The sequence below is a fragment of the Microcaecilia unicolor genome, chromosome 10 (assembly GCF_901765095.1).
Source record: "Microcaecilia unicolor chromosome 10, aMicUni1.1, whole genome shotgun sequence".
Classification (NCBI taxonomy): Eukaryota; Metazoa; Chordata; class Amphibia; order Gymnophiona; family Siphonopidae; genus Microcaecilia; species Microcaecilia unicolor.
The window spans coordinates 217,956,575-217,979,300 of record NC_044040.1 but is presented as its reverse complement, the minus strand read 5'-3'; the positions used below and the strand labels follow the sequence as shown (position 1 = coordinate 217,979,300).

General features: G+C 43.1%; 1 protein-coding gene across 1 annotated transcript in view; it reads left to right on the top strand.

Moving 5' to 3' along the window:
- Positions 1-22,726, top strand: part of ARMC9 (armadillo repeat containing 9) — a 148,723-nt gene that overhangs the window by 31,004 nt on the left and 94,993 nt on the right. The window contains 1 exon segment of the mRNA XM_030216555.1: positions 22,034-22,068. Coding sequence (XP_030072415.1) covers positions 22,034-22,068 — 35 coding nt within the window.

Genomic DNA, 22,726 nt, shown 5'->3' with positions numbered 1-22,726 from the left:
ATTGCCATAATGCATGATATAATGAGCTGGGACCCCCTCCGCACTTAGAACACCCCGAGTTGTCCGGCCCCAACATATGAGCCAGTTGTGCTTTAGACATATACCCCCGAAGGACCACTCTATAACCACACTCCCTCAGCCTCTCATCTGTTACCAACACCCGGATGCCCTTCAAGGTAGCTGACACATCCCATGTTGCCAGTGAGGTCCCAAGATCTTGTTCCCATTTTCGCTTAAGATCAACATATTGCCTCTGGGACCTACGCCTAGCCAGTGCCCCATACAATGCTGATACAGATTGCTTCTCTGTCTGCAACTCCTCAAAGAAGACCCTTAGCAGTTCCCCCATCCGCCCCCTCAGGGGTGCTTGGCTCAGGGATTTCATATAGTGTCGGACCTGTGCATAGGCAACTCTATTGCCCCAAGCTGATCCCACTTTATCTTGAAGAGCGTCAAATGTTATCATTTCCCCATTTTCCAATAACAGGTGTTCCAATCTTGTGATGCCTAGCCCTTGCCAACTGCCAAATGTCGGGTTGTCTATCCCTGCTTCAAAAACAGGATTACCTACGATTGGGATTTGATCTGTAACGTGTGGTTGGCCCCCCATTTGCCGCATCCACCACTGCCACGCCTCCCGAAGGGGCTGTAGTATTATACTTTTTTTAAATTTAGAAGGGAGCCAACTGCGAGGTAAATGGAGCAATGCTAATATATCATATGGAGCAAAATAGGCTTCCTCCAAGCCCATAGGTGTATAATACTGCGTGGTATTCACCACATCTCCTATGTGATGCAACAAACACGCCTGGTTATATAGGAACACATCGGGGATACCCATTCCCCCCTGTCTCCAGCTCCCTATTAACATGTTTTGGCTAACTTTAGGCTTTTTGCCTGCCCAGCAAAATCGACTAAAAAGACGCATCATCCGTTTCAAATCAGTCCGTGATAGGCGCATGGGTAGGGTTTGAAGGACGTACAACCAGCGCGGAAACAGCACCATTTGGACTAAATGTATCCGTCCCATTAATGACAGTGGAAGGCTCATCCAAGAGTCCAATGTAGCTTTAGTATGTTCCAGTAAGATTTTAACATTCAACTGATATAAGTCTGAAGTATTCATTGTGAGTCGGATTCCTAAATATTTAAAAGACTCTCTAGCCCATCTCAATGAAAATTCAGGATCCCAGTCCCTCTGGTTCACCTCTGGCGAAGCCAGAGCTTCTGACTTATCTAGATTGATTCGGAAACCTGAGTAGTCTCCATATTCACGAAAGGTTTCCAATAACGTGTCTAAGGATTCCCTTGGGTTTGTGAGATGTACCAGAATGTCATCCGCAAATGCTGCGATCTTAAACATGTGGGTCCCTAAGCCGACTCCCCGGATCAAAGGGTTTGCCATGATATCTCTAATAAGGGGATCTAAAACTAAAACAAAGAGAAGAGGGGACAAGGGGCACCCCTGCCTTGTGCCTCTCCTGATACAGAAACTTTCCGATTCTATCCCGTTCACTCTCAAGGTGGCACATGGGTTGGCATATAAGGCGTGAATTGCCTCAACAAATCTCCCTGAAAATCCATAATGTTCCAGCGTATCAAAAAGAAACTTCCAGTGAACCTTATCAAAGGCCTTTTCCGCATCGAAGCTGATCAACAACGATGCTACCTTCGCCTGCGAGCTGTGCTCTAGTGATGTCAATATTGCTCTCAAGTTTTTACTCACTGCTCTACCTCCCACAAAACCCACCTGACTTTCATGAATCAACCGAGGGAGCAACCTCGCCAGTCTATTAGCCAAGATTTTTGCCAACAACTTGGTATCATAATTTAATAGGGAGATAGGCCGGTACGATGTCGGCTCCAGAGGGTCCCTCCCCGGCTTCAACAAGACTATTATTTGAGCCCTATTCAAGTCAGGGGGTAACCTTTGTCTCTCTATCAGTTGGTTCAAAAATCTAGTAATTGCGGGTATAACTCCTCCTTCCATCAATTTATAGAATTCTCCTCTTAAACCATCAGGTCCTGGGGCTTTCAATCGCGGGCTGCGGGCTATAACCATACTAACTTCGTCCTCAGTGATTAATTGATTAAGACTGTCCAACTCTTGTATTGTAAGCTTTGGTAAAGCTAAATTTTCTAAGTACATCTGATTTAATAGGCCGTCTTCCTCTGGGGAAGCGTACAGCCCTTGATAAAAGGTCCGAAAAGTTTCACAGATTGCTTTGTCTGATGTGTGGAGCCCTCCCCCCCTTTGCCTCAGTGCCAGAATGTTCTTAGTCCCTCCCCGGGGGGTAATTATTTTTGACATCAACTTGCCTGTTTTATTACCATGTTTATAAAGCATATATCGATAGTAAAGCTGTGACTTGTGTGCCCTCTCTTGCAAAAGTTCATTTAAGGCGGTTTGAAGCTCTAACACTTGTTGTTTATCACCTATCGCATGTGTCTCCCCATATCTCTTCCGTGTCTTACAAAGTTGGTTACTTAAACGCAAGATCTTTCTGTCTCGTGCCTTCCTCACAAAGTGTGTGTGACTTATAACTTCGCCTCTAAGAACCGCCTTAGCCGCTTCCCAAAACAAAACTGGATCCTCTATATGCTCTTGATTATGAGTGCTGTATTCCGCCCAGCTAGCTTGTAATCGGCCTTTAAGCACTGGATCTGAGCTAAACTCCAGGGGAAATTGCCATTTATGTTCCTGTTGGGTCGTACCGCTTGGTATCCATTTTATCTTAACCCAGGCATGGTCTGACACCATGTACGGTCCTATCTCTGCTGTTTTCACTTCCCCAAACATCTGGCGCGATGTCAGAATATAGTCGATTCTCGACTGAGTTGAGTGGGCCCGTGACAGGTGTGTGTAGTCTTTCTCACCTGGGTGCAGCACCCGCCACACATCAACCAGGCCCAACATCTGGCTCAATTGTAAGAGGCCTCTATTATTATAACATGAAGAGGCCGTCTCCGGAGCTGATCTGTCCAGAGGGGGGTCCCAAGCTGCATTAAAATCGCCCCCCATCACTATAGCTGCGTGCGGTTGCCTGAGCAGAAAATTAATCAAAGTTTGATAAAACTTCCGATCATATCTATTTGGAGCATAAACATTACAGATTAGCAGTTTCTGTCACCCAACTACCACTTCCAATATAACATAGCGGCCTTCAGTATCAATCAGAAGTGGGTTAATTACAGAGGCTATGCCTTTTCTAATTAATATCGCTACTCCTCCCTTTTTGCCTTGTGCATTTGCTGCTATACAATCCCCAACCCACCAGGTGTTGAGCTTGGCATGTTCAATCTGGTTCAGATGCGTCTCCTGTAAAAGTGCTATGTCTGCTTTCTGCCTATTTAATTGTTGTAAAATCTTAGAGCGTTTTATTGGCGAATTAACTCCGCCTACATTCCATGTTATTATTCTTACTATTCTTGGATTTGTAAGTGTGTGACTATATCCATAGATGTCCACTTTTGTAATCGAGGGGGACATCCCAGCCTCTGCCCCCCCCTAACTTGCACCTCCACTTTATCAGCATCACTGTTATGTTCTGCCCACGCTTCCATCAGAGCCCGTCTCCCATTGCCAAACCGCCTTTCATTGACAGCTCGGGGAGACAGAGCCCCCCAGAAGCCTTCATTGCTTTCCTTTACATCCTTTCTATTTGATACTTGTACCCTGCTTGCATCCCTCCTCCCTCCCCCCACCCCCTCCCCCCGCCCCTCCCCCACCCCCCAAATCCTGTATCCCTTATTCTCAGGTCCACCAATTAGGACCACGACTTCCTTACGTCTCTCCCTCCCCCCTCCGCATTAAACAGTGTTACATTAAACATAACTTTCATTGTCAAGCTGATCAGACACTTACAGGGTCTCACCCCTCTTACCAGGGGTTCGAACCGTTTCACCCATTGGCCATGTCTTCCATAAAGTGTTTTATTCAACAGCAAGAAAACTCAAAGGAAAAGTCTAACTCACAAACCATAAAACCTTAACCTTCCAACTGCAGCCGTCTTGCCAAGCCTTTCTGCTACTATAAGTGGTCCATCTTTGTACTTGGCTGGGAGTTTGCTGTATTGTCATATATTGACCAGTCAGGTCTCCTCTGACCCCTCCTTATAACATTACTCAATGCTCTCAAAGTGTTCGCTCCTCTGTGCTGTTCAACTTGCATCTGAAGATGTTGTTCCCAGCTGCTGTAGAAATTCTTTAGCCGCCCCTGCCGTCTCATATGTCTTGGTGATGCCGTTATGCGTGACCCGCAGTTTGGCAGGGTATTGTAGTGCAAATCTTATTTTCTTTTGGAATAGCGTTGAGCAAACCTCCGAAAACTGTCGCCTTCGTGCTGCTACCCCTGCTGAATAATCTTGGAAGCATCTTACTGGGATTCCATCATACTCCAATGTCTTTCCGGTTCTAAGCAGCTTCATCACCTCTTGTTTTTGCGCATAATTCAAAAATCGTAGAATTACCACTCTTGGTTTATTGGTACCAGTCATTTTCATCCCTATGCGGTGAGCCCGTTCTATCTGTATTGGCCCCGAGGCTTCTGGGAATTGTAGTTCACTAGTAAACCAGCGTGCCAAAAAAACCTCCAAGCCCCGTTCGGGTATCGTTTCTGGCAGGCCCACCACTCGGATATTATTTCTCCTGGACCTATTTTCCAGGTCCTCAATCTTTTCCTCCATCGCCTGCAGCTTTTTTTGAGTTATATCCTGTACTGTCTCCACCTCCGTTACTCTGTCCTCAATTTCACTCACACGTGCTTGAAAGCCTGCACAGTCTTGAGAGAGATCCGTGAGCTGTTCTTTTACCTTTTCCAGGTTAGTATTTATGGGGGAGAGCCGGCGATCCAACATATCCTCTAACACTGAGGACATTTCCGAAGTTATTTCGGCGATCCAGGCCGATGACACTGTCGGGCCCGGCGGGCTTGCGGGCGGCGCCATCTTGTCTTCTACTCCTCTACCACGGAGCTTATCTTTATGTAGATTTTTAGCTGCCATCACGCCGCCAATAAATTTAAAATGTTCGTTGCCGGCCACTCCAGCGCTTCAGGCTGCGGCGAAATTTAATTTTAAATCGCGGTTTGTGAGCTGGTCGTGCGGAGGGGGGATTGAAGCCGGAGAGATCTTTTTTCTTCAACCCCTCGCGGTCATGACGTCACCGGAAGTCTTTTTTTTTTTTTTCCCATCGCACTTTTAGTGTATACTCTGGTGGATCCTCCTCTATTTCTATCCCACTATCAGTTGGTGTACCTCAGGGCTGTGTCTTGGGACCTTTTCTTTTCTCCATCTATACTTCTTCCCTTGGTGCTCTGATCTTATCCCATGGTTTTCAGTATCACCTTTATGCTAATGACTCCCAGATCTACCTCTCCACACCAGAACTTTTAGCAGGAATCCACGCCCATGTCTCAGCCTTCTCCTTCTCCCACTACTCCAACCATAGTTACACCTAATCACACTGACCACCCTTCAACATCTTCAGTCCTTCTGTGACTGTTCTCTTGTGCTTGACTGCTTAAATATTTTAAATGTACATGCTTTACTTTTTGTCTATTAGATTGTAAGCTCTTTGAGCAGGGACTGTCTTTCTTCTGTGTTTGTACAGCGCTGCGTACACTTTGTAGCGCTCTAGAAATGTTAAATAGTAGTAGTAGTATAGTAGCCTGCCTGTCTGACATTGCTGCTTAGATGTTTTACTGCCATCTGAAACTAAACATGGCCAAGACTGAACTTCATATCTTTCCCCCTAAAGCCACCTTTCCTCTTCCCTCATTCTCTATCTCTGTGGATAACAAACTCATCCTCCCTATCTCATCAGCTCCTAATCATGGGGTTATCTTTGACTCCTCTCTCTCTCTCTTTCTGTGCAGATACCCAACAGACTGCTAAAACCTGTCATTTCTTTCTCTATAACATCACCAAATTTGTCCCTTCCTTTTTGAGCACACTACCAAAACCTTTATCCACACTGTTATCACCTTTCGCTTAGACTACTGCACCTTGCTTCTCACATGTCTCCCACAAAGCCATCTCTCTCCCCTTCAATCTGTTCAAAATTCTGATACACGACTTATATTCTGCCAGTGTTGCTACGCTCATATTAGCCCTCTCCTCAAGTCACTTCATTGGCTCCTTATCCGTTTCCACATACAGTTCATACTCCTTTTATTGACTTACAAGTGAATTCACTCTGCAGCTCTTCGGTACCTCTCCACTCTTATCTCTCCCTACACTCCTCCCTAGGAACTCTGTTCATCAGGTAAATCTCTTATTTGTACCCTTCTCCTCCACTGCGAACTCCAGACTTTGTTCTTTTTATCTTGCTGCAACATATGCCGGGAATAGACTTCCTGAGCCGGTATGTCAAGCTCCATCTCTGGCCCTCTTCAAATCTAGGCTAAAAGCCCACCTTTTTGATGCTGCTTTTAACTCCTAACCCCTATTTACTTGTTCAATACTCATATTGTATCATTACCACCTTAAGTAATGTCCTTATTTCTTATTTTTCCTATTTGTCTTGATTAAATTGTAAGCTCTGTTGAGCAGGGACTGTCTCTTACATGTTCAGTGTATGTCTGGTAGCGCTATAGAAATGAGGTGAGGTGATGTGGACAAAATCTATGATGTAATTCAAAAATGTGTGGAATAAACAGAGGATCCCTATATGGAAAGACGATGGATTCAAAGCAAAACTTAAGTGACCTTCAACAGGGCCTAGAGCAGGGGCATAGCTACGTGGGGTCACGGGGGCATGGGCCTCCACAGATTACGCCCTGGCCCCCTCTACATTTGACCCCCGCCCTGCCGCCACATCAGGTACCTTGTTTGCTGGCGAGGGTCCCCAAACGCCGCCAGCTGAAGAGTTTTCTTCAGCACCGGTTGACTCCAGCGCCTTCGTTGTGGGATCATCTGTTTCTGACGCCTTACATCCTGCACTGTGCATGTAGCCCCGTGCAAGGACGTAAGGCGTCAGAAACAGATGATCCCACAACGAAGGCACTGACGGGGATTGGGGACCCCTGCAAGCAAACAAGGTACCTGATGCGGTGGCGGGGAAGTGGCCTGCAATAAGGAGTAGTTTCTCTTTAAGTGGGCAACCAAGTATGGTACTTACAGGTTAACCTCCTGGCAAATCTAGGCCAACTTTTTTTCTTTAAACTTCTGTTCACTGCTTGAAAAAAAAATGTAGAATTAGTTCTAGGAGTGAAAGTGATGGTTTTGCTGATGTTTATCTGTTTCTTTGTCATCTTGCCAATAGAAATTCTTGACATGTTCTTTAAAGTTCCAGAGAACAATTTTCACCATATATGGGAGCAAATTCCCCAAAGAATAGCCTGGAGAGTTCTTTAGAAAGCCAAAAATAGGGGAGGATTAACAGACTGAAACTAGAAAATACTGTGATGCAGCACAAGTTAGGCTGCTTTAGAATGGAAGTAAAAGGAATGAAGCCTTGGGTAACAACAAAAGGACTAACCAGAAACCCTGTTATGACACAGCCTGTGGCTGATCATAGAAAATGGAAGGGCAAAGGGAAATGGGACTTGATATACTGCCATTCTGAGGTTTTTGCAACTACATTCAAAGCGGTTTACATATATTCAGGTACTTATTTTGTACCAGGGGCAATGGAGGGTTAAGTGACTTGCCCAGAGTCACAAGGAGCTGCAGTGGGAATCGAACTCAGTTCCCCAGGATCAAAGTCCACTGCACTAACCACTAGGCTACTCCTCCACTCATTCCACCAATAAGAGCCAACCTCATCAGTGATGTCACAATGGCTTGATTGCCCAATACTTGGCTCACTTCTGATATTGTGATGTCATAAGGGAAAGAGAAATGGGACTTGATATACTGCCTTTCTGAGGTTTTTGCAACCACATTCAAAGCGATTTACATATATTCAGGTATTTATTTTGTACCAGGGGCAATGGAGGGTTAGGTGACTTCCCAGAGTCACAAGGAGCTGCAGTGGGAATCGAACCCAGTTCCCCAGAATCAAGGTCCACTTCACTAACCACTAGGCTACTCCTCCACTCATTCCACCAATAAGAGCCAACCTCATCAGTGATGTCACAATGGCTTAATTGCCCAATACTTGGCTCACTTCTGATATTGTGATGTCATAAGGGAAAGGGGGAAAGGGAAATGGGACTTGATATACCACCTTTCTGTGTTTTTTGCAACTACATTCAAAACGGTTTACATAGTATATACAGATACTTATTTTGTACCAGGGGCAATGGAGGGTTAAGTGACTTGCCCAGAGTCACAAGGAGCTGCAGTGGGAATTGAACTCAGTTCCCCAGGATCAAAGTCCACTGCACTAACCACTAGGCTACTCCTCCACTCCAGGCAGGTAAAGACCATATGGCCTATCCAGTCTGCCCATCCATGCCATCTACTCTCCCTATCACTCCCTTACACATCCTTTGGACTTGTCCCAAGCTCTCTTGAATTCAGATACTGTTTTCGTCTCCACCACTTCCAGGAGGCTATTCCACAAACTCATCACCCTCAGATTACTTCACGGTACTTTCATCTTCATCCTGTGTCCCCTCATTCCAGAGCTTTCTTTCAATCAGTGGCGTACCAAGGGGGGGGGGGGGGGGAGGTTGGTGGGGGCAGTCCACCCGGGGTGCTGCAAGGGGGTGTAGGGAGCAGCTTCGGATCTGTCGGCTCTGCCGGTTCCCTGTTCCCTCTGATGTTACTTCCTGTTCCGTGGCAGGGAACCGGCAGAGCCGACAGACGCGCAGCTGCTCCCTACACCCTCAGAAGGTGATACTCGGGGTTGGGGGTGCGCAGCGGCGATCTGCCCCAGGTGGCAGCCGACATAGGAACGCCACTGCTTTCAATTGAAAGAGACTTGTCTCCTGTGCATTTATGCTGCATTAGTATTTAAATGTCTGTATCATATCTCCCTCTCCCACCTTTCTTCCAGAGTATACATATTGAGATCTTGAAGTCTGCCCCCACTGACCATTTTAGTAGCTGCCCTCTAACAGTAAGGCATCTGGTATTTGTGAGATAAAGAACCCGTTTATGACACTTTCCCTGAAAATCTGGGAAAATGGAAGCGTGATCTTTGGGCAGTGAAGGATGTTCCAGATATACCTTTCTCAAATATAACATTGGCTTTCAGTCAGGTCAGAGATGCTCTATGCACTAGATGGGAAAAGCAGAAGCTTTAATGTCTAGATTACTTAGAGAATGATTAGTACCTAGTGTTTAAAGAGCTTAGAGAGCTCTTTCAGTATCACCAAGTGAAACCTTACCTAATGACACGTGTCAAGAGTGGAGGAGTGGCCTAATGGTTTATGCAGTGGGCTGAGAACTTGGGGAACTGGGTTCAATTCCCACTGTGGCTCCTTGTGATCAAAGAAGTTCATGTTAATCATCTAGTTGAAAAGATTCTATTTAAATTTAAGTTGTTATGTAAGTTGAGATATTTCCTGGAGGGTCATTATTTTCAGACTATTTCTCGAGTGGTTATTCTTACATCTTTGGACTATTGTAATGTCTGCTTATTGGGATTACCAGCTAAACAACTATGAAGGCTCCAAGTTTTGCACAATGTATCTGCTAAAATGATTTTGAAAGGTAATAAGTTTGAGCACGCAACTCCTTTTCTGCGTGAATTTCATTGGCTGTCTATATGGGCAAGGAAGGAATTTAAACTGTTAACTTTCATATTAAAAATGTGATATGGATTGAGCCCTGGATATTTAACTTGCATGATTACTATAGATAGACTGTCCCACTGTTTGTGGTCCTTCCAGGAACTGTTATTAGCCCCTCCATCTCTTATGTGCTGCCGGCTGGTTAGTACAAAAAATAGTATATTATTTGGAAGAGCTGCTAAACTTTGGAACTGTCTACCATCTGAACTGAGGAATATTTTGCACTTTTAGGAAAGCTATATAAACATGGCTGTTCCAGCAATATTTGTAGATGGATTATTTACTGATAATTCAAATGTACAGAACTGTAATTTTTTTAGTGTATTGTAATTATTGTCCTGCTGTAACCCGCTTTGAACCTGACAGTTAAGCGAGATATAAATGCTGAAATTAAATTGAACCCTCCATTGCCCCAGGTGCAAAACTTAGAAATAACTACATATAATAAACGTAAACTGCTTGTGTTGTATCACAGAAAGGTGGTATATCAAATTCATGACCCCTGTTTTCCACTTGAGCTTCATTAATGGGGGGGGGGGGGATCAACAAATTATATTCATTGTTGAGTAGTAATGATAAGATGAAACCCAAGCCTTTACTGAGGTGGGAGAAGGACCTAGAAACTCGAATGACAAGCAGTGGGTAAGTTTATTTAAGAAGAATCTAGAATAGGAAGGAGTATTGTGGAAACAGGTATAAAGTGGTATTTTGTAGCCACTGCATCCCAGAACAATTATTTAGAATGTCTGAGAAGGAAAAATTGAGTATTGATGGGAATGTGGGTAAACAGGAACTTTCTCCTATATATGGTGAGTTGTAAAATTCAAATGTTTTGGGAAGGAGTATAGTATCTAAAATCTTGAGTATAATGATATGGAAAGGAATCCTGGTGTGTGAGGAGGTTGTCTTATTTAACAGCAGATCACCAAAAGTTAATGAAGGGGAAGCAAAATTAATAACTATTGGGGCAATAGCTGCCAGATTAGCTGTAGCAGAAGCTTGGAATCAACCAGTACCTCACTGATTAGTGCAATTTCAAATTAAATTGAGGTGTGTATGTGATGTTGAAACCTACAGCTCTGAAACATAAGATGGGCCCCGTTCATTGGTGGGTTGGAAAGGAAAGAGTAACAGTTGCGTTGTAAATAAATAAAATATCTTGTACCCCACCTAGAATTTTTAAGGTAGGGTGGGTTGTAACTATTTAAATAAATAAATAATGGATTTTGTCGCAAGATGCCCTTTGAGTTTCGTGCCCACACAGCTTTACTGGCATATCGTTGTTGCACATAAGGGGAGGGGAATTTAAGGAAAAGGATGTATCGCTTGCTGTTAAGAGAACTTGTACAGGTATACAAATTGGTTACATTTTGGTTATCTGTTGAGATCTTGTTAAATGGTACATAAGCACTGCCACACTGGGAAAAGACCAAAGGTCCATCAAGCCCAGCACTCTGTCTCTGACAGCGGCCAATCCAGGCCCCAAGAACCTGGCAAAAACCCAAAATTTAATAACAATCAATGGACTTTTCCTTCAGGAATCTGTCCAGACCCCCTTTAAACTCAGCAAGGCAGCTGCCGTCCCTACCTTCTCTGGCAATGAGTTCCAGAGTCCTAACCACGCGCTGAGTAAAGAAAAATCTTAAATGGAAAGAAAGAGACCAAAAGGATCACAAATCCTCAAGCATACATGCAGTGTCCTCTAAATGTGATCTGGCAATCCCTGCTTAGTACATCATTTGGTGCTTCTTTCTTGCCTCTGTAGTTCTTTTAAAATAGGAAAATCTTCTTTAGTGGTTTCCTTATCTCACTGCTACGATCTGATCAAAGTATTGTCTTGGTGGTGCCACATTGTTTTCACTTTGCAGTGATGGCGTTGACATTATGCCATGGGATAATCAAACACATTGACATTGTCCTTGGAACTTTTTCCCAATTTGTACCTTTGAATTACTTTTTATCCCAGAGTTGGCAGCTCTGCGTTCAGCATATTTAGACCTTTTCTTCACATTCATTTCATACAACAACCAGTTTGATTTTTCATCCAACAGTATTTGAATCAGCTTCAGCTACTGTGACTGAAGGCAGGTGGGCTCCGTTTAATGTGGCTTTGTTAGGACAAATTTTGGAAACAAAACTAAACTGGGTTGCAAAAGGTTGTGAAGGTTTATGCAGCCAGGGCTTTTGGGTTTCTTTTTCTTGATTTTGAATATTTCTATAATTGTTCTATTCATACTGAAGTGTAGATCAGTGAAATAAATTCTGTGCTAATGCATTTTCAATTGTGTTTATTTGGACAGTAGAAAGTAAAAATTGTATGATGATGAACACTGTACTTTATTTTGCTGCTATACAGCATTGTAAACATGTAGAAACCATTCTTATTTTCTCAGTGTTTTAGGCATAGGTATCTTTTTAATTTCCAGCTGGAGTCTAAGTCTCACAGTTAACTGATTGGTTGGGAAATGCAGTTCTGAAGATTATAACCATGACTGGACATTTGTCTTCACAACTGTATTCCATAAATGCAGCTGTTGCCCCAGAAGGCAGGGGATGTGGTAATCCAAAGTTAAGAGAAAGGTGATGGCATTCAGTTGGGATGTGGGAAGAGGTAAGGGTATTTATTTATTATTACGATTTATTTACCGCCTTTTTGAAGGAATTGACTCAAGGCGGTGTACAGTAAGAATAAATCAAACATAAGCAATAGACAATTACAGCAGTAAAAATATTCAAATAATGATACAAAGTATGGCATAGTATATACTATTGAAAATTCAAAATATTAACTATGGAGCTAGAGAGCACGCAGATATGGAATGCATTACCTACAGACCTGAAAGCAATCAAAGAAACATCTATCTTTAGAAAATCTCTGAAAACATTCTTCTTCAACATGAGAACCTATAACCTCACTAAGTCCACTCAACTATGAACACACACCTTTCATAACTACCCTAACAACTCTCTTCCTTCTTTCCTCTCCCCTTCCTTAATCGCTACACATTACTAACTGTATCCAATATCCTGCTATGACAATGCTATCAAATCTATGTAAGTCACATTGAGCCTGCAAATAGGTGGGGGAATGTGGGATTCAAATGCAATAAAATAATAGAAACTGCACATCTGTAAATGCTCTCACTATATTGTGATGGATAGAGGACTTTCTAACCATTAAATACAGTTTAAACAAGTGAAACCTCACGAGTCCAGGGTGCCTACAGATATGGTCTACCCTTTAATGGACTCATCATCGTGGGTTTCATAGAAGCCTCCGAAACCAACCACAGTGTAAAAAAACTCCTTAATGGAGAAAAAACACTGTAGCAAAAAAAACCATGGAGGAGTCTATTTAGTATAGAAAAAGTCCCTTATCCATAACTATATATTTCTCAAAAAACTGGAAAAATCTCACGATAATTAAGGCACGGGTGCACCACATGTGAGTAAAAAGAAACCATCACTTAGCTCATCCGCTGGACCGAAGACCAACTTCTCTCATAATCAGACCCAGGAGAGCACCTGCTTCGACCATAGGACACAAAGGGTGGCCACCCGTTATTGCCCCGATAGAGGGATCGCCTGTTTCGATCCTGCCTCAGGGGGAGTTTACAGTAATGTCCACCAGTCTTGAAAGTAAAATGAAAAGCAAAAAATGGTTACTGACTATATAGAACGCCAACAGGTTACCCACCTACTTTAGATGACATCATATCATTGAGACCAATCAACTACAGGAAGTATAATGCCCTAAGCAGCCAATCAATGAAAAGCTTCCCATTCTAATGGGCCATTAAGTCCATTTGGAGACATGGTCTGGAATTTAAAAATCCATTTTTGTTCTTTCTGATGAAGGCAATACGAGAGCATTTACAGATTTCTTTATTTATTTATTACATTTGTACCCCGCGCTTTCCCACACATTGCAGGCTCAATGCGGCTTACATAGTAAATACAATTACAATCACAAGTCTTTAAGGAGAATATTTTAAATTGTAGTAAACATAGTGAAAGTGGGGTTTTGAGGAAAAGTGGGTTGAGCAAGTCAGGGGAAACATAGGAAGGGTAAGCAAAAGCAAAGAGATTGGAAGGGGTAAGGAGAGGAAGGATGGAGTGGAAAAGATAAAGGGCAAAGGATGGATAGGAAAAGATAAGGGCATAAGGAGATTGGGAAATATAGTCTGAGGGATAATAATCTTCAAGATCAAGATTGGAAGAGTATAGAGTTAATTAGGGTCAGGCGGGTAAGCTGTCTTGAAGAGATGGGTCTTCAGCATGTGCAGATATGCAGTTTCTATTATAGTGTACTATTTACAATATCAGCACAATATGTAATAGAACATTTTAATAGACAGTGTGGGGTATAAGATGGAACATATAAATAGGTAAGAGAGTAAGAGGAATTAGAGAATAAGGTGATTAATTTAAAGAAAGGTGCACATGACATCAGAGAGATGATTTATAAGTTATCTCAGGGTTGGAGTGGATAAACATGTCTTACTGCAGTATATGCAGCCCCTTCCACTCCTTTTGTGTGTGAGACTAACAGGACTAATTACATAATTAGGTTGGTGACAAAAAGGAGGGGTTGCTAGCTTTTTTAAACAGAAGGGGCATATGCCAAATTTGAATTACTGTGGTGGAGGTGTGTGTCTTTTGGATTGGGTCAGGCAGCCTAGTCAATTTTGTTCTTGGTATTTATCTCTCACTTCTATCAGCAAAGAATCTAAGCGGGTTACAATAAGATGATAATTAGAAGAATCAGGAAAAGAAGTTACTAAATGAAACATTTAACATAGTAACATAGTAGATGACGGCAGAAAAAGACCTGCACGGTCCATCCAGTCTGCCCAACAAGATAAAACTCATATGTGCTACTTTTTGTGTATACCTTACCTTGATTTGTATCTGTCATTTTCAGGGCACAGACCGTATAAGTCTGCCCAGCACTATCCCTGCCTCCCAACCACCGGCTCTGGCACAGACCGTATAAGTCTGCCCAGCACTATCCCCGCCTCCCAACCAGCCCCCCCCCCCTCCCACCACCGGCTCTGCCACCCAATCTCAGCTAAGCTTCTGAGGATCCATTCCCTCGGAACAGGATTCCTTTATGTTTATCCCACGCATGTTTGAATTCTGTTACCGTTTTCCTCTCCACCACCTCCCGTGGGAGAGCATTCCAAGCATCCACCACTCTCTCCGTGAAAAAATACTTCCTGACATTTTTCTTATACTTATCAAGAAGGTAAGTCTTCAACACTTTATGAAACAGAAAATACCATGAAAGACTACGTATTTGCACTGGAATAGAATTCCATATCCTACAAATTGATATGTAAATGAATCATCTAAAACACTTTTATAACGTACCTTCTAAATAGTCGGGAAACCAAGTGACAAAGTAGTATGAAAGCATGAATTTTTCAGAAAAACTGGATAGGTTATTGAGTATGAGAAAAAGATGGAGGTGATACTGTTTGGCCTCTATGGTAGTGGAGATGGCTTTTGCCTAAATGAGGTGCCCTTCGAACTCATAAAATCTGAGAGTGGAAGAGAGCAATACAAATCGAAATTTAATGATCAAAAAGCAACGTGGAAAACCTCCAACACACCCACAAGTTTTCAGTTAGTTGATCATATATTTGACACTGTATCGAATTGCAGTCTTAGAAAAGGTAATACAGGAACTACTGAGCATCCTGGTTCTCTCCAGCATTGACGGATTAGTTTCACAACCTCCCTGTGATGGAAAGCACCTCTTCTACGTTGATTCTTTGTTGACACCTGAAGGAAAATCCGGAACCTGAGTGTTCCTGGTATGTTCCTTAAAGTAATTTAATATCCTGCAATGTTTTATCAGCGTCACTTCCAATTTTCATCAGATATCAGGCACTATCCAATTTCTTTTGCCAGCTATTGTTCACCGTAATATTAGAACAATAATAGGTGGATAGAGTTCAAATGAGACGCATTAGCTGTACGTAAGAAGCCAGGTATTAGGGATTTGCGCACAATCCTTTAAAGAGCCAAACCCTATATTCAGCATAACCCTGGAGAAAAAGAAACCGATGTGCATTTCCTTCTGTATTATACAAAATCAAAGATAAACAGCGATGCAGAGACAATCAAAGAATGAGGAGAAAAAAATACATATTCTTGAGGGAAAAGAACAGCATCTAAAATAAAATGTTGTATCCTGTGACGTGATCCGAGACCATATGGACCAGTCCCAGAACCTGGGAATTGACCTTGTTTTGTACATATTTCCCTGTTTAATCACTTTGGAGGTTATTTCATATTGAGCACTTATGTGGAAAGCCCTGTCCCTAAGAGAAGGTCTACATGTTTATGCACTCCTAGCCTAGTTGAGATAATGTTTAATCATCTCTCTGACCTCATGTGCAACTTTCTTTAAATTAGTCACCTTATTTTCTAACTCTTCTTACCTATCTATATGTTCCGTCTCTGCTTATATATATTATTTATTTATTTTTTGTTACATTTGTACCCCGCACTTTTTCCCACTCATGGCAGGCTCAATGCGGCAGGCAACGGAGGGTTAAGTGACTTGCCGAGAGTCACAAGGAGCTGCCTGTGCCGGGAATTGAACTCAGTTCCTCAGGACCAAAGTCCACCACCCTAACCACTAGGCCACTCCTCCACTCCATTTTAATAGACCCTACGCTGTCTATTAAAATGTTCTATTACGTAAATTGACATTGTAAGTAGTATATTATGCCATACATATTTTTACTGCTTTGCTAATGTTTGATTTATTCTTACTGTATACTGCTTTGAGTGAATTCTTTCAAAAAGGCGGTAAATAAATCCTAATATGTAAATAAATGTATTCATGTGCACATGTACAAAGGGCCTGGTTGTAGGACATTATCAACTTGGGGGATTTCTTTCCATACCAGCCCATGGGTATCGGATCACACTGTGATCCCATCCAATCTACAGCTCTAAGGGATGGATTTAGTAAAGTTCGCTTCTCCGTTAGCGCTCACTAATGCCATTAACCTGCGTTATTAGTAATATGTGCCATTGCATAAAAGCAGTAAATAATGTGCATTAAAACCTTTTAGTAAATTTAGCCGTAAATGAGTTTCCATCTAATGTGTTAATGTCAGCAGACAGGGATTTGGTTTACCACCCTTCTGTGGTTACAGTCAAAATGGACTTATTTTGTACTTGGGGCAATGAAGAGTTAAGTGACTTGCCCATAGTCACGAGGAGTTGCAGCGGGAATTGAGTCCGGTTCTTCAGTTCTCAGGCTGCTGCACTAACCATTAGGCTCCTCCACAGGCACAGAAAGCTGGCGTGACTGATTCACTGAAAACTATGTAAATACTCTTAATATCTCTGTACCTTAACTCAAATAGCAACGACGAGAACTGCAAGTATGACATCGTGTCCTGGAACATCAGTACACCCTCTGCCACAAAACAGAACAAGCCAGACTGTCCCAGTTTCCTACACGGAAATTACAGGCTAGCAGAATCTCTCACCTCTGTCACACATGCAGAACACAACAGACCCTCCCAAAATCAAGTAACTGCAAATTTCAAATGTGCAGTTAAGTAGAGGAGTGTGGTAGCCGTGTTAGTCCACTCTTAAGGTTATCAATAGAAATCAAACAAAATAAAACATGGAAAAGAAAATAAGATGATACCTTTTTTTATTGGACATAACTTAATACATTTCTTGATTAGCTTTCGAAGGTTGCCCTTCTTCCTCAGATCGGAAATAAGCAAATTTGCTAGCTGACAGTGTATATAAGTGAAAACATTCAAGCATTACTACAGTGCCGTAGCGAGGGTGGTGCGCCGTGCCCTGCACCCGGGGGGGGGGGTTGCGCAGCGGTGACCCGCCCCTGGTGCAGGGCATGGCGCACCCCCCTCCGGAGCACCCCCTCCCCCCCGAAACGCACCCTACCTTTCAGCGGGGGGCAGGCGGGAGGGCCAATCCGCCCCCAGTGCACGTCACTGGGAGCAGCGTCGGCTCTGCTGCTTCACTGCTTTCTCTGCTCCGGAACAGGAAGTAACCTGTTCCGGGACAGAAAGAGCAGGGAACCAGTGAGCCGACACCCCCCCCCCCCAGCGCGTGCCCCGGGGCAGACTGCCCCACCGCCCCCCCCCCTCCTACGCCACTGCATTACTATGACAGTCTGACAGGGTGGGAGGATGGGGGTGGGTAGGAGGTATGCATGGGGACATCAAAGCATATCATTGATATTCTAACAGGATGGGTGTGGATAGGTGAGGGGAGGGGTGATCAACAGAGAAATACAGCTTTATGGTTTATAATGGGCTAGGAACCCCAGATCCTTGTTAAGTCCTTTCTGTTGGGTGTTAAAATATTCAATCATTCTGACTTCAAAGGTCTTACGTTCTTGTATGGTTTTAAAGTTACCTTTCAGGATTCTCACTGTGAAGTCACTGGTACAGTGTCCTGGTCCTGTAAAATGCTGACCAACAGGGGTGGGAGTCCTACTGGTACCAGTATTGTTCATGTGATGTCTATGTAAATTGAATCTTGTCTTAAGCATCTGGCCTGTTTCTCCAGTATAGCATCCTTCGTTACATTTTTTACACTGAATGATATATACCACATTGGAAGATGAGCAAGTGAAAGATTCCTTTATGTTGAATATCTTTCCTTTGTGGATGACTGTGGGGTCCTGTGAAATGTTTTGGCATAGTTTGCAACTGGATAAATTACAGGGAAGTGTGCCCTTCTGTTCCTTTTCAGTCTGTGATGGAAGTTTAAAACTTGAAATGGGAAAACCAAACAGAAATGCACTTTGATCCTGGGGAACTGAGTTTGATTCCCACTGCAGCTCCTTGTGACTCTGGGCAAGTCACTTAACCCTCCATTTCCCCTGGTACAAAATAAGTACCTGAATATATGTAAACCGCTTTGAATGTAGTTGCAAAAACCTCAGAAAGGCGGTATGTCAGGTCCCATTTCCATTTCCCTTCTCCTGTTAGAGATGCAGATTGCCAAAGCCAACATAGTCCAAACATGAAAGTAACAATAATAAACCTTTTTCTACTTTTGTCATCTTAACATTTTATTTTTCTAGTTACTTTGGTGCTGGTCCCTCTCTCTTATCATCGGTCATTTTAACTCCTTTTGAAGGTCTCTTTTCTATTGTTCTTTCCTCTCCTATATATGACTTTAATCTTTCACTTTTCATTGCTTTTTTCTTTGTTTAATCATATTTTGCCTCATTATCTATATCTACTGATAGACCCAGTCACCCCCACACTGATTCTTTTTCCAGTCATCCCCTTCCAATCTTATCTTCTCCAGTTGCAATGTATTTATCCCTCCCTCCCTTGCCATCTCTTCATATCTTAATATTGCACTCTTCTTCATCCCTCATATTTTGATTTGACTTCTTCATCTCCTTTATCCTACCCCCATTTTTACCTCCCAGTCATTAATCTTCCTCTTTTTACCCCTTGCTACTTACTGCCTTTCCATCTTATCTTGTTGGGCAGACTGGATGGACCATGCAGGTCTTTTTCTGCCGTCATCTACTATGTTACTCTGTTCTCAGCCCATCTCCCGTGTGTCCCCATTTTCGCCTTCCTCCTTCAATTGTGAGTCTCCACAGTCTGCATTCCTACTGCAGTCACCGCATCCCTGCACTGCTCCCTACACAGCAGCAGAGTTCCTGAATTCTCCTTCTCCACAGTTGTTAAGGGGCTCATTTTCAAACACTCAGACTTACAAAATTCCATAGGTTACTATGGGTCTTATTTTCAAAGCACTAAGTGCTTTGAAAAGATGCCTTTTTCTCCCTTCTCCTCTCTCCAGGTACCCAGTAGTGACGTTCCCACTCCCATTCTCCCCACCACAGTCAGATTTTCAGCTTGTTCCCTGTCTTCCTCATCCCAATCTCCATTCTTCTCTGCCTCAAAAGTCCGAATCAAGACCCCACTGTCTTTTCGCTGCCAAGCGGTTCTCTTCTTTGCCCCCCCCCCCCCCACCCCCACCATATCCTCCTCACTTTCTCTTTCCTCTCTCCCTTTAAGTCTGGCAGCTGTACACTCTCTCTCTCCTCCCTCGTCAGCATCTTCCCTCTCCCATTTTGGTAACAGGAAGCCTGTGCTGAAGGAGGGGGTGGGCATCTGCTCAGAGGGCCTACACTTATGGCTTCCATACACCCTGCTGATGCCCACTTCCAGTACTCAGTACAGCTGTGGGGGCTGCCGTGTGACCAGTGCGAACGTCCCACCAGGTCATGCCTCACTGCCTGAAAGAGCAATCCATCCCTGTACATACATTGCAGCTCCGCTGCAATTCTGCTCAGACTACAGCCCTGCAATGCTTACGTACATATTGTGTAAATGTAGGTGCAGCCTCGTGGTTTGCCAACTTTTCATGTGTAATTCACCTGTGTTCCATTTTATAATGGGCATTTTCTTTATGTAAACCATACAAATGGAAAATGCTTTGTAAGATTACGTATCTCCTAATGCTTATATAATGATCATGCCAATAAAAATACGCAATTACAGCAGTAAAAATATTCAAATAACAATACAAAGTATGTAATAGTATACTACTTACAATGTCAACACAATATATAATAGAGTATTTTAATAGACAGTGTAGGGTATAAGCAAAGATGGAACATATAGATAGTTAAGAGAGTAAGAAGAGTTAAAAAATAAGGTGACTAATTTAAAGAAAGTAGCACATGAGGTCAGAGAAATGATTAAATATCTCAGCTAGGGTAGGAGTGGATAAACGTTTGGATAAAACTGTGAGAAAGTGCAGGAGAACCTTAAAAGATTGGAAGACTTGGCATTCAAATGGCAGATGAAATTTAAAATGGACAAGTGCAAAGTGAACGCCACCTGAAATTAAATATGACCAAAACCGAGCTTCTCATTTTCCCCCCCCCCAAACCCACCTCCCTGCTCCCCCCGTTTTCTATTTCTGTTGATGGCTCTCTCATTCTCCCTGTCTCCTCAGTTCGAAACCTTGGGGTCATCTTTGACTCTTCTCTCTCCTTCTCTGCTCATATCCAGCAGATTGCCAAGACCTGTTGTTTCTTTCTTTACAACATCCGTAAAATCCGCCCCTTTCTTTCCGAGCACTCTACCAAAACCCTCATCCACACCCTTGTCACCTCTCGTTTAGACTACTGCAATCTGCTTTTTGCTGGCCTCCCACTTAGTCACCTCTCCCCTCTCCAATCGGTTCAAAACTCTGCTGCCTGTCTCGTCTTTCGCCAGGGTTGCTTTACTCATACTACCCCTCTCCTCAAGTCGCTTCACTGGCTCCCTATCCGTTTTCGCATCCTGTTCAAACTTCTACTAACCTATAAATGTACTCACTCTGCTGCTCCCCAGTATCTCTCCACAATCGTCCTTCCCTACACCCCTTCCCGTGCACTCCGCTCCATGGATAAATCCTTCTTATCTGTTCCCTTCTCCACTACTGCCAACTCCAGACTTCGCGCCTTCTGTCTCGCTGCACCCTACGCCTGGAATAAACTTCCTGAGCCCCTACGTCTTGCCCCATCCTTGGCCACCTTTAAATCTAGACTGAAAGCCCACCTTTTTAACATTGCTTTTGACTCGTAACCACTTGTAACCACTCGCCTCCACCTACCCTCCTCTCTTCCTTCCTACTTGTGAGCTGGATTGGCCATTGTTGGAAGCAGGATACTGGGCTAGATGGATCTTTGTGTGACCCAGTATGACAATACTTATGTTAATTTCTTATATTCTTACCTTTTGTTTTTAACATCTTTCTCTGAAAATGTGAACTGAGGGATGCCTGGGCCGTACAGATCCTGAGGCATGAAAGAGTTAATTTGAATTAAAAGCACTCATATATATCATGAGGAGATGCCAAGCAGCTTGAAAGATTTTTAATGGATGCACAAGTAGAACATTTGTTTTCTGTGTGGTAAATGTTTTTTTTTGTACCTTCTGTTAACTAATCAGCACAAATGTTCTAATCCTGGATGCTTTTCCTTGATACTCCTTACTGATGGAGGAAGTGAGCTGACACATGCCAGGAAGTGGGGGGGGGGGGGGGGGGGGGGGTATTCTAACCCATCCCAGAATGAACTTTTCAAAAGATTTTTCCAAACTTTGGGAGAGCTAATCTATTTCTGGCTCCATCAGTTGACGTCACCATTTGGCTGATTCATCCTGTTTGTCCAAAGAGAAGAGCTTTTCCTTAAGTGTTAGCTTTGATAACCCTCCTGGCTCCTGGGAAACACCATCCTCGTGAACACTTTGAAAGACTGAGAAAAAAAATCTTTTCTTTCCAGTGGCTATTTGTAACCTAATGTCTTGCTTATCTCTGTACTTGCAGGCCTCCTCCATGTTGAGAGCATCCATCGCCCCTCTGTAAGTAGCCTTCTCCTCAGCTCTATTTCCCATTATCACGGAGTGTGTCGGGTGGTTCTCATCTCATTAGGCCTTTGAAAATCACTGATGATATTTACCCAGAATGTCTTCTACAGCCCACTGAGCATGAGAATACAGGGTGAAATCCAAAATAAAAGCAATGATTTTTGTTGGTTCTGGAAATAGTACTGGGAAAGTTCTCACAGAGGACATTATGCTTTTGTCCCATAAAGGTAGAATGAGATAAAAGTCTTTGTAAATCTGGCCCCCAGCCACCTGTATGAAAGTAAAGGGAGATAAGGGGATTTGGATTTAGCCCGTTCTCATTGGTTCAAGGCGAGGATTTATAATCTGAGTTTCTCTTTGAGGCAATAGAGAGTTAAGGGACTTAAGACTTTGCCTAGGTCACAAGGAGTTTCGGTGGGACCTCAGCCGGCTGCTGTAACCATCAGGCTGCTCCTCCCAAGTACATTTGTACCTGTGTAGCCTGTTAATATGTATGTTTGTTAAAATCTATTTATCCTGCCTGGACTGGTGAGCAAATCACAGTGGGTTACGTTCTAAAAAATTAAGAATGGAAAAGAGCTATTACATTATGGCATTGAATATTTCTTATCTACTTTGTATGTTATTCAGAACATGCTGATTGCCTGTTTGT